At 39.9% G+C, this 17,098-nt stretch overlaps 1 protein-coding gene across 1 annotated transcript in view; it reads left to right on the top strand.

Annotated features, from left to right (window-relative positions):
* cracr2aa (calcium release activated channel regulator 2Aa) overlaps positions 1-17,098 on the top strand; it is a 39,232-nt gene that overhangs the window by 16,480 nt on the left and 5,654 nt on the right. The window contains exons 6-17 of the mRNA XM_055155121.1: positions 1,347-1,437; positions 1,794-1,889; positions 4,127-4,314; positions 6,691-6,762; positions 7,196-7,241; positions 7,309-7,391; positions 8,036-8,303; positions 9,309-9,441; positions 10,270-10,351; positions 10,578-10,692; positions 11,265-11,366; positions 11,449-11,525. Coding sequence (XP_055011096.1) covers positions 1,347-1,437; positions 1,794-1,889; positions 4,127-4,314; positions 6,691-6,762; positions 7,196-7,241; positions 7,309-7,391; positions 8,036-8,303; positions 9,309-9,441; positions 10,270-10,351; positions 10,578-10,692; positions 11,265-11,366; positions 11,449-11,525 — 1,353 coding nt within the window. The remainder of the gene's footprint in view (positions 1-1,346; positions 1,438-1,793; positions 1,890-4,126; positions 4,315-6,690; positions 6,763-7,195; positions 7,242-7,308; positions 7,392-8,035; positions 8,304-9,308; positions 9,442-10,269; positions 10,352-10,577; positions 10,693-11,264; positions 11,367-11,448; positions 11,526-17,098) is intronic.

The raw sequence follows: 17,098 nt of genomic DNA, 5'->3' as shown, positions 1-17,098 counted from the left end.
TTTAAAGCTCCTATGTTACACAAAATAGATTCTTGTGAGCTTTAAACCATGTTATAATGTTACCTCCTCAAAAACACATGTGGAGTTGTGTTTTGTTTCATTCACACATGTTTAGGCTCCAAGGCTCAAAACGCTCTGCTCCACCTTGTGATGTCATGAAACGGTAGTTTTCAAGTTAACGGCTCCTTTTACCTTTTGTTCAGTAGAGATCGGCAGTTCCAGGGCGGAAATGATCCAAATGATTCTAGTGAAGGTGTGTGGAGTTTAAAAACACAGTGGAGCACATCCATGACATCACGAAATGGAACAGAATGTTTTCAGTATGAGATAACTCGGCCTAAATATGCAGAGTTTAAATTTGCCTTATTCAATGTCTGACAGTTGTGTGTGTGTGTGTTGATTTTGTTGTTTTTTGGTGTTTATTTAAATTTATGCAGTGTCTTGTCTGCCCTACTGTATCTGTCTTCTGCTGTTGTGACCGTGAGGATCCCCTCGAAAATGAGATCTCAAGGGGCTTATCCTTCAAACAAATACATTTAAATTCAAATTCAAATTGGATATAGTAAAAAATCTTAATTGAATTTAAATCTCTCATTATTCTGATTTTAGGTTATTGTTTCAGTGGAATACAGTGGTTTTCATTGTTATTGTTTATCCCAGTATTTCGAGGTCATCAAACTAAGGCCCGCGGGCCGACTCTGGCCCTCCATGCCTCTTTGACCGGACCCCCAGCCCCTCTTACCCCCACCACTTGAACTGGACCCATGAGACAATCCTTAAAAATTGCCATGGCCTATTTTTTTTAATTACTTTTTGGCAAATAATAACACGTCTGCATCTTGTAGTTTGTTGATTTTATTTTAATTTATATAATATATTTATATTTAAATAATTATAGGACGTAGTTATATTTGCCACCAAATTTGCCGCTGAATTTTACTTTCTGTAGTGTAGTTAAGGACGGCAAAATGTCTCACGTTAAAGTTCGAAAAGTTGACAGAGAGTGCAGAGTTTTCAGGGAACAGTGAGCAACCGATTTTTTTTTGTTCAGTGTAAGGAGCCTGCAGTTTGTCTGATGTGTAAAGAAAGTGTGACGGTTTTTAAAGAATGTAATCTGCGTCGTCAGGGTCAAACAATTCTGTTATACGACCGACCTGACCCCGACCTCTATCATAGTCTGGAGCGATCATGTGGCCTCCAGAGAAAAAAAGTTTGGTGACCCACGCACTATTTAGAATCTCAATATATTGTATGTTCTTGAACATGAGTTGTTACAGGTCATGCATTAAATTGAGCTTTGTTTCTTATGACTCAAAAATAATCCGTACATTTTTATTATTTTACAGAAAAGCAGCCACACACGACGATGAGATCCGGCATCTGTACGAGGAGATGGAGCAGCAAATCAAAAACGAGAAGGACAAGATCGTGTTACAGGTAAAATATATGTATAATAAAGTTTTCTGAAGGTGCATTGCGCAACTTTTTTCTTGTATCCATGGAGATGTTATTGCTTCGTCTAGAATGTTCCACGGTATGACATTAAACATATGGATCTAGCTTGTGTTTTGTATTGCTCAAAAATACGGTAATTCCTTCTGTGAATTGGGGCGACTCTCCACAGATCTGACCTATAATATAGCTTATAGTTGAGACAGATTGGTTTAATTTCTACTGTGGAACATTCTAGGCAAAGTATTTACATTTGTACAGAGACAAGCAGCGGACTCTCGGCTTGAATTGTAAAAAAAAAAAAAAACACTCATCTAACTGCGTCTTCTCTTTTGTTTCAGGACTACAAGCAGTTTCTGTCTCGGAGTCAGGACTTGGAGCTGCAGCTGTCGTCCAAAGAGAAAGAGCTGGAGCAAATTTTTCAGAAGCAGAAGAGGGTGAGCGAACGCAGCCAGAACTCTCCGAGGGTTCTGTACTCTTAAACTTTTTTTCTGGGGACCCATATTTTCAAAGTCACAAACCTTCGCGACTCAAGTCAGTAGACATTATTCATAAAAATAAAGGCAGATTTGATCATTACTGAACATTAATGAGGATATTTTATTGTTGACTGACTGAACAATTAGTATTACTCAAGTTTTAAACCATGAAAAACTGAAATTTAAGCAGCAACAAAAGGATCCATAAGTCGCCTATTTGGACATTAAATGAAGCCCATTTCTTTTTCTTTTCAACATTCAATCGAACCAGCAAAATTGAATCAAAATAGTCAATAAAATAATTACAAAAAGATTAGAAATTATACAAAATATGTCTTAACAGTTCAAGAGATAGGAGGGCCTGCCTGTGTTTTTGTAGCGTGTTCCAGTCTGGGTGTAGCCAGGCTGGCGCCACCTAGTGCCTCCGCTCAATTTTATTTCTCTCCAGCGACTAGATCAGGAATCAGAATACAATAGAGGGTTCGCAAAAATGCCAGAAGTGCGAGTTCGGGCACCAGCCAATCAGCGAAGAGTCATATATTCTGTGTTGGCAACGATTCCCGAGAGCGAGGATTTAAAGCCCGAACAAAGAGAATGTTTGGTGAATTTTATCAAGGGGAAAGACGTTATTGTCCTTCTTCCTACGGGATTTGGGAAAAACTTAATATACCAGTTAGCCCCGTTAACGGCGCATTACATACGCCACTACCAAATAGCAGCGATTGGTTAAATGATTAAAAAGTACCTGCCTCCCGTACGAAATCTAAGGCTGCGAGGTCAGACGGTTTCCGAAGTAAAACGGCTGATGAGTCGGGCTAGTCCGGGTGCAGGAGAAGACGCGGCAGCAGATCAGACGCAGCATTCAGTCTGTTTCTGTGCTTTGTTTTAATTTTTGTGAGAATAGAAAATCCAAATTCACACATATATGTAGTAGTGAAAAGAATAAGCACATCAACACTGGCCCTTCTGAGGACAGGAGATTCTGACGAAATGCTGATCCAGAATGACGATAATATATTTGCTGACACACTGGCGCCCTCATGTGTCAGAACTGTATATTGCAGATCAACATGCAGACTGTGACAAAAAACATCGTGACCCAGTCTTTGGAAAACAAAGCTCTACTCAATGCTAGTTTAGTTTGACATTTAGAACAGCTAGAGATGAGTTTCAAACAGTGCATCTTTGTGAATGTTTGAATGATTTTACAGAGAAACAAAAAATGTGTTTGAACAACTGAATCTCTTTTTTCTCTGGTTCTTTATTTGTGTTAAAAATATAAAAACAATTGTGAAGCCAAAATTGGAAACTGAACCGTGAAATGTATATATTAGGATTTATCTTCTCGTTCTCATAGACCTGATCTCTTAGGGGTGTACGAAAAAATCTATTCAGTTATATATCAATCATAAAAAAATTAAAGACAGACACTACAGAAAAGTAAAAGTCCCATGAGGTTAGTTAAAAGGCCTTTATTTAATTGGTTGATTTGACCATACACAGTCTTCATCAGGACTTACTGTAGCTAGAATCAAAATTAAGATTCTAGCTAAGTCCTGATGAAGTTCCGAAATGTGTTTAAAGGTGCACTGCGCAACTTTTCTAGTGGAGGGTCCGCTACCTTTTTGTCTCCGTGATGTTATTACTTTGCCTGGAATGTTCCATGGTGTGACATTAAACATATCCAGCCTGTATTTATACATTACTGGTGTTTCTATTGCTCAAAAATACAATCGTTCCTTCTGTGGATATGAGCGCCTTTCCACAGATCTGAATTGTAATGTAGGGTAGTGCTGTAACCTGCTTGTGTCCCTTGTGATAGACAGGTTTAATCTAGACTGGGGAACATTCTAGACAAAGCAATAACATTTCCATGGAGGAGGAGGCAGCAGATCCTCCGCTGGAAATGTATTTTTCCTCTTACGACTTTAACTTTTCTGGAGTGGTTTAGTTTTTGTTCTAATGCTTTATGGTTGTTGACTCCTGCATGCATTTCTATACAAGTTACGGCTGTAATATTAATAATAATAATAATAATATTCAAACATTACACTTGTATTCTTATGTTTGCTGATTTGCTCTTTCTTCCTTTTTCATTAAGTATTTTTTCTTTTATTTTACTGTATGTCCACCTCTCATTTAATTATTGATGAACCGTTTCTCATCCTGTATTCATGTTTTTTTTCTGTTTGTAGCTGGAGCTCCAGTGTCAGGACCTCCACAGTGAACAGCACGAGACCAAAGAGGAGAACGTGAAGTTAAAACAGACGAACGAGGAGCTTCAGCGGGAGTTGGAGCACACGTCGCAGGAGCTGAGTCTGGCCCAGGAGCAGCTGCTGATGCTGCAGATGCAGTCGACACGGTTACACGAGGAGAAGGAGATGTGAGTCTGAACCCGCAGGTCACAGACACAGAAGAAAATCAGAAGGGGAATCCAAGATGGCATCGTGTTCATTGGTAGCCTGATTCATCAGCTGAGACACATTTTTTGTTTCTCTGTACAAGCTGTCTAAAACTGAATTCTAGCTGTTCAAAATGTCGAACTAAACTAGCATTGAGTAGAGCAGGGGTGTCCAAACTTTTTTCATCAAGGGCCACATATCTAAACACAGACAAAGCAGAGGGCTGATCGAGGGCCGTAGACTGATGCTAAATATAGGGAATAATTGAAATGTGTGCATGTTTAACACGTGAGAATGAGCCATCAGTCTTTAATCATGCTAAGATCCTTAAAACCACACAATAAATATTAAATGTTAGCTTTATCAAGGTAGATTTTCAAAAAACTTGCAGTAAAACATTATTTTTTTAATTGATGCAAGGTCATTTGGGCCAATTCACCTGGAAGCCTGAGGGCCAAGAAAAATTTATCTGAGGGCCGCATTTCAAAGACTGGGTTGCGATATTTCTTGTCACGATCTGCAATGTACAGTTCTGACACAAGAGAGCGCCAGTGTATCAGCGAATATATTATCATCATTTTGGATCAGCATTCTATCAGAATATCCTGTCCTCAGTTGAGCAAGTATTTCTGTGCTTATTCCTTTCACTACTACATATCTGTGTGAATTTGGATTTTTTGTTCTCACAAAAATGAAGACAAAGCACAGAAACAGAGTGAATGCTGCGACCTGCTGCTGTGTCTCCTCCTGCACCCGAACTAGTCTGATTCATCAACCGGTTTTACTTCGTTTCACTTCGTACAAACCGTCTGACCTCGCAGCCTTAGATTTCGTTCGCTCGACAGTAGGCGGGTACTTTTCATCATTTAACCAATCGCTGCTATTTGGTCGTGACGTATGTAATGCGCCGCTAACGAGGATAACTGGTATATTAAGCTTTTCCCAAATCCAGTAGGAAGAAGGACAATAACGTCTTTCTCCTTGATAAAATTCACCAAACATTCTCTTTGTTCCGGCTTTAAATCCTCGATCTCGTGAAACGTTGACAACACAAAATATATGACTCTTCGCTGATTGGCTGGTGCTCGAATTCGCACTTCCGGGATTTTTGCGAACCATCTAGTGTATTCTGATTAATGATCTAGTCGCTGGAGAGAAATGAAATTGAGTGGAGGCACTAGGTAACTCCAGTCTGGCTAGTTCATTGCCACATGGGCCCAAAAATAATTCTCTCTTCCTCATTACTTATGTCAACCTTTTTTCTCCAGTGAGCTACTTTTACAAAACAAAAATGCCTGAGAGCTGTCAGTTTCAGCAAAGAAACAGTAAATATGAACAGCACGGCGAGCCTTAGATTGGGAACAGTTAGATGCTTATAAAACGTAAACCATTATTCATTTATTAGCAGTGTTGGGGAGTAACAGATTACATGTACCAGAGTTATGTAATCAGAGAACAAATTATGAGTAACTGTATTCAGTTACAATTACTGTTTCAGTGAGTGGTAATTGGATTACAGTTACTTTGTTAAAATAAATGGATTACATGGCGGTATTTTCCTGTTTTCCTGTTTTGGGCTATATCCCCCCCTTTTTTTTTTTTTCGGTAATTTCATTTATTGCCAGAAACTCAACCAGGACTAAAACCAGGTCTAAATTAGATCTAAAACAGGACTAAACCAGGACTAAAACTAGATCTAAACTAGATCTAAACCAGGACTAAACCAGGACTAAAAGCAGGACTAAACTAGGAGTAAAACAGGACTAAACCAGGACTAAACCAGGATTTAACAGGACTAAAACAGGACTAAATCATGCTGCGCTGACGTGTCTCCTCCTCTTCTATCAATAATATTTTTAATACGGTTAAGTAAAGTCTGGGTTTTTCATTTTCTTTAAGCAGATAAAACATCTTATGTTACGATTTCCTTGTCTTTGCTTCTCTACAGCAATTCAAGTAATCCAAAGTATTTCAGATTACTTTACTCACTTTAAGTAATTTAATGGATTACGTTACAAACTACATTCTGGGATATGTAATCTGTAATCTGTAGGGGATTACATTTTAAAAGTCACCTTCCCAACACTGTTTATTGGTGCATCAACTTAGACCTTACAATGGTAATTAATAACATTTTACTTATTATCCACAATACATAGAAGGGGGTGGAGGAAAGCGACTAGTACCTCCCGAGTTACAGGTTGGAGACTCACGGACTAACTGCACACCGTGGTCCATTTTGCCCAATCAGAGCAAATTTCAAACACATTTCAGAACCCAAAGTAACTCTCCGAGGCTGAAAATAAGAAGGTCTAAGTCTGTTTTTTTTTTTTTTTTTTTTTTTTTTATCATAACAGGGAAATGTACACACTGACTGAAGGACTTCAACGGGAGCGAGCCAGTTTACTGAAACAGCTCGACCTGATGAGGTGAGACCAACGAAACGAAGCAAACACAAAATACAGCGCATTTTCTTTACTATTAAAAGCGCCCATCATCACAAACAGACCTGGAGTTGTGTTTTGTTTTATTCACACACGTTTCACGCCCAAATCCTCAAACTCTCAAACAGAAAACACGATGGAAACGAGGTGGAACAGAGCGTTTTGAGCTTTGGAGATGTAGATAGACTAAAAATAAAGCAGTACTCAAACTCAAACAAATGTGTGAATGAAACAAAACACAACTCCAGGTTTGTTTTTGGGGAGGTAACTGCATTTTAACGTGACTTGTAGCTCTGAAGTGTAAATTTTCCATAATATAGGACCTGAATAATCCACCTCAACTTCATAAAAACTCATATTTTTGGAACCCAGAATGACTGTCTTTAATTTGTGTTGCTTTTTACTTTTTTTTTTACAGAGAAATGAACAAATATTTACGAGATGAGAGAGACATCAGTTTTCAGGTTTGTGCAGAAAATACGCAGATTATTATACAAATGCCATGTGTAGTAAGTGTTATTTCTTTAACAGAAACCAAAGAAAAGCACCGGTTCTTTACGGACGTCTTCTTACTCTCAGTCTCCAAAAGGCTCCTCTTCAGACGTCTTCAGAAAGTAAAACAACCATCTCATATTTGCTTTTTTTTAATGTTCATTTTCATCTAAGTAAATAGTTAATCTCTGATTTTGTTTATTCAGAGAGTTTATTAGTGAAATGTATTTACTTTGACATGTTTTGGCTGTGGGTCCTCCTCAGAACTGTCCCCAGTGTTGATTGTGGCCACAGATTGTATATAAACTGACATTGCATATTATATATTGTATTGTATTAATATTATCACTGCTCTACATGATCCTGGTGTTTTTATTTCACTATTTTGAATTTGGAACATTCGCTCCGATAACCGGAAGCCTCATTAAGCTTCATTTGACTGGAGCCGAACGCTATTTGTGACGTGACACTCACCGGCCACTTCCTTATGCAGTTTTATGCTCCTGCTGCCTGATAAGTTTTGTTTTTGTTTTTTGTAGATTTTTTATTTATTTTTATTTTTAAGTTTTAAGACACCACATAGTGACAAAACAAAGCAAAACAACAATACGAAGACTGACAAACAATATAAATAAATGAGTACAGACAGACACATGTGGTAATAATTAGTTTTGCATATACTGATTGAACCAGCAGCAACAGTTACTTTGCTATTTACATTATTTAACTCCCTTTTCTCTGTTCCTATCTTTAATCTTTATTGCAGTGAAGATGAGACGGGCGCCGCCGCGAGGTTGGGCAGTGTCTCCTCAGAAGCTCCTCGAGGACATTTCCAAAGAATCATCTCCATAGAGGAAGATCACCTGCCGCACCTGCTGCAGAACTGCCAGGTGCAGAGCCCTCTGAAGGAGTGCAGCGAGGGAGAGGAGGAGAACATGGACCTGACCATGAGTGAGATCATTCCACAGCCGAGAGACACTGAGACGCCGATGTCTCCGAGAGGACAACCTGTGGGCAAAGAGACGAGTCTAAACGTGAGTGTGATAACAGCTCGACTAAAATTATGAGGCTGTTTGTCTTCGGTCACTTATTACTAGGGCTGCTCGATTATGGAAAAAATTATTATCACAATTATTTTGGTCAATATTGAAATCACGATTATTCAAACGATTGTTTTTTAGTTACATGATGCATTTATTCAGCATTTCTCTCAAAAACAAAACAAAACACTAATTCATTTATGCAAAACTTTCAAACTAAAAATAAATATAGGCTACAAATATGTACTTTAGAGCAGTTTTGCGAAGTATAAAACATAAAATGAATAAAATATACTTTGAACATGAAATAAGGCATAGATAAACATAAATGTATCCAAAATAAACTATATATCCAGCTGTTCTATAATATCTATATTTAAAAAATTTAATAAATATACTTATATATACTTGTTTATATAAAAAAAAATCCCACAATAAATGTTATTTATTTAAGAAATGTTGTTTATTGTGGGAAACGTTGTTAAGGTTTATCGTTTCAACTTGATGAAACCTCGCAATCAAAATTCAATCAATTGCACAGCCTCACTTATTAGTATAACTTATTTGTATTATTTTATTAATCAACTGAGAATTTTATTAGAAAAAGACAACAGCAACAGAAATGCGAAGGACTGTAGGAGTCATTGGTTGAGCGGTCAGATCCATTGACCCACAGGTTGGCAGTGTCCTTGGGCAAGACACTGAACCCCCTCACCCACAGTGTCACTGCTGTGTGTGAATGGGTGAGTGTTTCCTTCATGTAAAACTTTTTGCGTAACTTGAAGGTGGTAAGGCATTTTATAAAAACATTTACCATTTATTTCTGTGTAAAGTTTTCATATAAAACTTAACATGGAAAGTCACATCCCGGCAATATTTTTGTAAATACTCACACTTTATAAATGAGAGCAGAGCATGCCTTTAGTCAACGAAAAAGTTTGTTAATTACATTTCAACCCTAGAACAATCTTTTTAAAACATTTTTTGTGTGTTTTTCAGGAGGAAGGCAGCTCCTCTCCCCCAGATCGTCTGTTTAAAATCATAATCGTTGGAAACTCAAGTGTAGGAAAGACCTCACTGCTCAAGAGGTTTTGTGACGACTGCTTCCACCCGGATTCCTCTGCCACAGTGGGTACGTATCAAATAATGCACTGTATGTTATGTTATATTGGCCATTAATTGTGCTGAATTAAATAGTTCAGAAATAAAATATTCTTCTTCAAGTTTACATGGACATATTAATTCTGAATTGAGGTTTACATGGAAAACACGTTAAATCGCCTTTATTTAATTCCGCTCAGCGTCTGGGGTCGGGGGAGGTTCTGACTGGACAGAGACACGAACGTATTTACGTCAACTGGAAGAAAACACACACTTCAGCTGCTACCGGCTTTTCTGTCATCTCTGTTTGTCGTTACGCCACGGACACAAACATGATCCAAACTTTTTTCGTGGTCATTCCGATGATAATTGCGCAGCAGCTGGAGAATTCTCTCATCACGCTTTACGTCTGTCAGCTGAGGAGGAGAAGGGAAGAGTGTCGGAGAAGGAAGGAAGAAGACAAACTGAGTCAACGGCTGCTCTACCTCAGCCCACTCCCGCATCCCGCTCACAAATCCAAAGAGACGTGGATGAAAGTCCGAAGTCAGGACTGGTGGAGCCGGATCGAAGGGCGATACAACGAGCATGAACTGAACGACCGCAATTATTTTTAAGAAGAATAAACGTTTACATGATCGAAGAATAAATTAATTCAGCTTTAAAATCTGAATAAAACAACCACTGAATTAAGGTTAATTCTGAATAATAATTTTCATTAGGGATTAAGTGTTTACATGGCTTTTTAAAGCAGAATTCAGTTTTATTCAGAAGCAAATGATTTTTATTCATAATTAAAGCTCTCATGTAAACGTGGCACTTATAATACCTATTTTCTAACTCTTTCTGTTCGTAAATCCAGGTATAGACTACAGTGTAAAGACGATTACGGTGGACAACAACCAAATTGCTCTGCAGATGTGGGACACAGCCGGACAGGAGCGGTAAGAGTCTAAACATTTTTGTGACCATTAATTTGTAGTGACATAATGCTGGGGGTGTTCCACATGCATCTCTATGGGAGGAATGTTATGTAATGTAATGTGGCACAGCGCACACATTAGCAAACACAGACAAAAAGTTAGATTTTCAGAGAGAAAGCTGGTGACATCAACGTCGGAGTATCAGTTGTGATGTCACGTTTAGTTTTAATTCATGTTTTTCTCGCAGGTATCGCAGCATCACCACACAGTTCTTCCGGAAAGCCGATGGAGTGATCGTGATGTTTGATATCACAGACATGTGCAGCTTCACCGCTGTCAGACAGTGGCTCACGAGCATCAACGTAAGTCAGAAAATACTGCATATGACCTCCTGAAGTCAGTTGTTGTTGTACTGTTGTGTGTTATTTTTATTAAGTCGCTTCAGAGTATAAGTCACACCAGCCAAAAATGCTTAATGAAGAAGAAAAAAAAAAAACGTATATGAGTCGCACTTTTTGGGGGAAAAAAAACAACAAAAAAACAGAGACCAGGAGTCGACATTTCCTCTTGAAAGTCAAGTTCTAGTAATAACAATAGAACAGAGAACAACAGACTGTTAACGTCACTATAACATAAACAACTGAACAGAACAAGTTTACCAAACTCTCCATCTCACTCCAAATCACTAAATCCATTCAATTCTTCATCCTCTGTGTCACTTCTGAGCAACTCCCATAGAACTATAATAAATTATTATAGATCCATGGCAATTCCGCAACCGCCAGAGGTAAACAGAGCGCCGCTTCCTCTTCTGTGTCGCTGTCGTCAGACTCAGCATCAGTTCCAGTTAGAATTATTCCAGCTTTTCTGAATCCCGACAGGATGGTTTCGGTGTCACTGAAGTTCAGGCTTTGTCGTTGTTGTTGTTTTCCAGGAGGCTGCAGGGGATGACATCGCCATTATGCTTTTGGGAAACAAAACGGACAAAGAAGAAGAGCGACAGGTGCAGACGAGGATGGCTGAACGGCTCGCAAAGGTTTCTACATTTATATGTTTGCGTCACTGATAAAAATAATGAATAAAGATCTGTAATTGTTATAATGTTTGCTCCTTTTTAGGAATGCGAGATGAAGTTTTTCGAGTGCAGCGCCAGCTCGGGACACAATGTGATGGACTCTATGGTTCATATGGCCAGGTGAGAAGAATTACAGTTTAGTAATAGTTCGATTGATACTTTGTAGTAACATTGCGCTGGGGGGGTTCTGTATGTATGACTATGGCGGAATATTATTATTATTATTATTATTATCATTATTTAGTGCTTTTCTAAACATTCAAAAATGCTGTACAAAGAATACAATTAAAAAGAGTACATATTTACATATCTGGCACAACCCTAAAATTTCCTGAGAGCGTTATAGACGCATCAAGAATCTCGGACTTCCGGTCATTGTGCAATGCATACTGGGAAGGATTTTCCACAAAAGTGAGCATCAAACCGCCATGTTTGTTTTCCCAGTGGGATGCGTCTATTGTCAAAGCTCGATCTTTTCAAGTCTTTTGAACCATATCACTTTTGTTTCTGGTTCTGATATTGTCATATTTTAGTTTTGGGATTCAGACATGGTAACTGTGTGGTTGTTGGATCCTAACACCGGAAAACGGCTCGAGAAATTTGTTTGCGAACTCCATTAATGAAAAAGGGAATCAGATCTGTGTGACTGCAAACCTCCGTTCAAACTGTTTCCCTTCCCAACGCAATTGAAAAATAGTGAAAGGCGAAGGTGATGGACCAAAAAGGAAACCTTTGACTGCCTAAATCATCCCGATTTTGCAGTGAACATTTTGTATGTGGAGCGACAATAAAGCAAAATCCCATTGTTAAGCGAGAGGTGCAGAAGACAAACAGACTGAGCTCACACTTTCTTGTTCAGTTGGCTTTACAGTCGAACTTTACTGGCTTTTTTTTTTTTTTTTTAATGTGAGTAGACTAACTAATTTAGTTTCATAAAGGGTAAAATTCAGGAGGATTTTCCAGCTGGTTCCCAATGACTCAGCACAGAGATTGTGTCTGTGATTTGTGGCTAAAATTACATTCTAATAATTTTCTGAACATGTTTTTCATTCAAGTGGAGCATGTTTCAGCATGATATTAAATTTGTCTATCTTCATGGAACTTTGTGTAATATGTGTTATTTAAGATACAAGAAAAAAACAATACACTACAATTTGCAGTAAAATTTTATTTTATTTAAAGCAGTGTTGTTGTTTTTTATGATGCATTGAGTCACTTAAGTCGCAGGAGAGATGATGTCCTTCTCGTCGGTTTAGTGTTCTGAAGGCCCAGATGTGTTGGACCTTCTTGTAAACACTGTAAACCGTTGGAGCCATTTTGGTTTCCTGAAGATTGTCCTGCTTGTTCTTGTTTTCCGGAGATTAAATAATCTTGAAAACAGCACCCGGAGACGATTCGGAATCAGCCTGCCGAAGAAGGACCTGGAGGCTTTCTGAGTCAGTTGGCTAATCTGAGCTTCTGTAGCTTCTCTGTCCTGGAACAGCTTCTCAATGTCCTTCAGTATCTCTCTGCAATCAGGCAGCTCCTTTTTCAGTCTTTCTAAAATGTCTTTTGTGTCTGTCTCCAATGCAATGTTTAGTTGATCTTGTTGGATTTTGCAAGGATCAACTTCTGACTGGCTCCCTAGAATCCCTGTATCTCCATTGGCGCGGGGATCTTTAGTGGACTTCTGAGATCCACAAAATGAACTCACATCTGGAGAGCTAGTGGTACATTTGTAGCTACCACAAGTAGATTCAAATGAGATGGAAAGACTTGGGATTTGGAGGACAACATGCCAGGTATTGACATCTGATGAAACACTGACTGGACTAGGAACTGTTAAATCCATCTCGGCAATTTCTCGGTTGGCCTCTAGTTGTGATGGTTCAAACTCAGCCTCAGTGACACGCATTAACTCATGAGCCTCCTTCGTGTAGTCATCACCTTCAGGTAAGTGCTCCATGGTGATGAACGGGTGATCGAGGGCTTTCGATGGCATGATCCTCTCCTCCGCGTCCATTTTCAACATTTTACTGAGCAGGTCGTGAAACTGCTCCATATCTCTTTCCTCCTGATGGGAGACAAACTTTCTAGAACCTTTAAGAAGCTGCTCCAGGTTTGTTGCTGAAGGCTTGTGAAGTGCCATCCTAGGATTAATCCCAGTGGTCTTCGTAAACTCCTGCAGAGTTTTTAGTCTCCACTTGGAGTTTTCCTGAACGAAGTAGTTTGACGTGCACAATGCCACGTCCAGCAGCTTCTCTGAGGGAACCCCAAAGAAATGCACGATCTTGTTCAGGAAGTCGAACTCAGAAAATCCCTTGAAATCTGTGCTACGTACAAACCAGTGAAGGAGACAGCAAGCCACACCCCACATGTCAACAGCCTCCCAAAGTGGAAGACCCAAAGTTACTTCTGGGGCACGGTACGAAATTGCCTGCATCACCAGTCCAATTGGTACTTCTTCAGAGTGCCTTGCCAATCCAAAATCTATTAACTTAATTTTGAATGGCCTCTCCTTCTGGTTGACTAGCATAATGTTGTCTGGTTTAATGTCGGTGTGCATGACACCGACACAACGCAGACCATGAAGAGCTATGAGGAGCTGCTTTGCCATTGGTCGTATTTGGCTCAGCGTGAAACTCCTCATCTTTCGCCAGAGTCTGTAGACACTTAGATCTAACATCTCAAATGCGAGCGACCCACAGCCATCATGGTTTAAACAGTCAACCAGTTTGACCACGTTGAAGCTGTCTGGGTACTGTAGCCCCTCCTTGATGTAACTCAACATTTCCAACTCTCTGTGGAAATTTTGGGAGGAGGTTCCGTCACCCTTGAGGCATTTTAAAGCGACAAGTTCCCCTGTCACTCGATCACGGCACTTGGTAACGGTACCGTAAACGCCCTCTCCGATGACTCCCAAAACCTCGTACTTGGTTTCGGGGTTGGTTTGCTTTAAACCGGTGAAATCCATTGCCGAAAACACGTTGCGATCTGCGAGCTCTGCTGAGTCTGTGCGTACACTGGTTGTGTCTGGGTTGAAGTGACCTTTATTTAGTGTGCTTCTAGAACAGAAAACTCCATGGCAACGATGACGCACAAAGTTACGTAACCGCATTCTACCCGTTTATGCAAATAGAATGTTTATATTTGATTTGTATGTATAAATCAAAAATCTAATCGCTATGGCAACGCTTATAAGTGAAATGCCAAGCCCAAATTATAGTTCTGTATCGACTTAACGCACACTGCCTCGTCGCCATCGTAGTAAAATCCCGATTCCTCACTCCACCTCGGTTACGAATTTAAAAAGTCAACGCTAAAGTGAAAGGCACCAGCTGTTCACCAAAAAAATGCCTTCCACTGCAAAGCGACCAAGACGTGATGTTGCTGTAAAACCACAAGAACAAGAAAGTGCGAGCTCAGCCTGTTTGTCTTCTGTACCTCTCGCTTAACAAACAGGATTTTCTTTGTTGGCGCTCCACATACAAAGGCTACGTTTAGACTAGGGTTGTCCCGATCCAATCACGTGACCAGAAATCTGTGCCGATCACGTGACTGCGGAATCGATCTGGACTCGACTGTTAAGGTCCGATCAGGTATCGGATAAATAATATACGTACATAACACACGGTGCACAGAGGACACACAGCACACAACAGTTTGTTTTTTAACTGAGGCGCGGGATTTGCTCAGGGACGTCCAGTCAGCGCGACTGTCTGTCCCAGCGCCTGCTGTACTAGAGGCGCACTTGTGCTGGGGCTTTCGGGCCGTGCCGTGCTCGGGCGCTGTTACCTGTGGTTCTGTGGCCCGTGTTCACACCTGCGCGGCCGATGGCGTTTGTTTGCATGTTGCCCAGTGGAGTTGGCGCTTTTGGGGGGAGGGTGGGAAAAGCATGAAGCGTCTATTGAGCGGTGGGACTGATGCTGCGGTGTTGCTCTGCTGTGGGTTTGCGGATGTGGTGGCGGTGCGAGGGAATGGGAGCAGCTGCGGAGAGAGGCTGTGGGGCTTCTGTCATCTCGTTCTTATTTGGTAAATAAGATTTTGTATTATTTGGAGCTCATAGATGAGCCTAAATGTTTCAAATGTAATGCACAGGCTTCCATATAATATCAAATATACAAACTGTAGATTGTGCAGAGTCTCAGGTCTGATCTGATTCTGGTCTGGTTCCTGTTTTGTCCAGTTCATTAAGTAAACTACGTTACACATTCCAAGACCAGACTGTGGTAAAAGTTAAAATTTTCAACAATGATTTTGAATGGTTAGAAAAGTTAATACAATTGAAGTTGTGGACATTTGATTTTTCACACTAAGTTCAGCCCAAATATTACAAATTGAAATGAATACAGTCTGATCCCCCCCAAACATCCTGGATCTTATTCTTCACTCAGTTCATTTCATAATTTTTATAGAAGTATCGGATTGGGCCTCGATATCGGCAGATACTTAAAATCAACTCGGACTCGGACTTGGACTCGGGGGCAAAAAATGTGATCGGGACATCCCTAGTTCAGACTGCAGGGCTTAATGCTCAATCTGGATTTTTTTGTGTGAAATCCGATGTTTCTTCAAGGTCGTTCACATTTCCCATTAAATGTAACTTGTATGTGATCTCCAGTGTGAACGTTAAACGCCCCAAAAGTGTCCCGCATGTGCACTGGAGACATGACAACGTCAACCGCAGCGAGCGTGATCTGTGTTTACGGAAGTTGTCCAAACATGGACGCGAGCATTGAGCACCTGGAGATTTAAAAGTTCCTCTCGTACCAGAGCCAGAACATGAACAACTTACTTGTTTTAAGGAGGAGATTGAGAAGGAGAAGGACGAGGTTTTTGACCGTGGTGTTTTGTAGGACAGTCCTTTGAAAGGAACGTGTGCATGCGGAGATGAAGCCAAGAGTGGTGGGATAGCGATGTGTTTTGTTTCAGTGACACGGAGTTCATTAACAATTTTGTATGACAAGAAGAAAGTTTGTGTACATTTGTGGCTTGTTGATAAGGTGTAGGTCGGATGAATGCGCTTTGGCCGTTCAGACTGAAGTCGCATGTCAAAAGATCAGATATGTATCAGTTTTTCATTTTTCATTAAAAGATCAGATACAGGTCACATAGGGGCCAAAAAATCTGATTTGTGTCACTTCAGGCTGCAGTCTGAATGTAGCCAAAATGTTCGCTGCAAACTCGGAATGATTTCTTAGGCAGCCAAAGATTACCTTTTTTGTCCTTCCTGTGGATCAGTCCTGCCCATCGCCTATTTTACTACATCACTATTTTTCTATTCTGTTGGGAAGAGAAACAGTTTGAACGGAGGTTTCCAGTCACACAGAGCTGAGTCCCTTTTGCATTTATGGAGTTCGCAAACAAATTTCTTGAGCTGTTTCCCGGTGTTAGGACATACAACATCCACACAATTACAATGTCCGAATCCCAAAACTAAAATATGACAATATCAGAACCAGAAACAAAAGTGATATGGTTCAAAAGACTAGAAAAGACTGGCTTTGTCAATAGACACATCCCACTGGGAAAACAAACATGGTGGTTTGATGCTCACTTTTGTGGAAAATCCTTCCCAGTATGAATTGCGCAATGACCGGAAGTCCGAAATTCTTGATGCATCTATTCAAATTTAAAAAAAAAAGTGGATCACAATTGTCAATGTCAAACTTTAAACGGCTCATATTACACTGTTTTCTATATGTTCTAATGTT

The sequence above is a fragment of the Boleophthalmus pectinirostris genome, unplaced genomic scaffold (genome assembly GCF_026225935.1).
Source record: "Boleophthalmus pectinirostris isolate CB_2022bp ecotype Guang Dong unplaced genomic scaffold, ASM2622593v1 HiC_scaffold_2, whole genome shotgun sequence".
Classification (NCBI taxonomy): Eukaryota; Metazoa; Chordata; class Actinopteri; order Gobiiformes; family Gobiidae; genus Boleophthalmus; species Boleophthalmus pectinirostris.
This window is presented reverse-complemented; position numbering and strand designations above follow the sequence as displayed.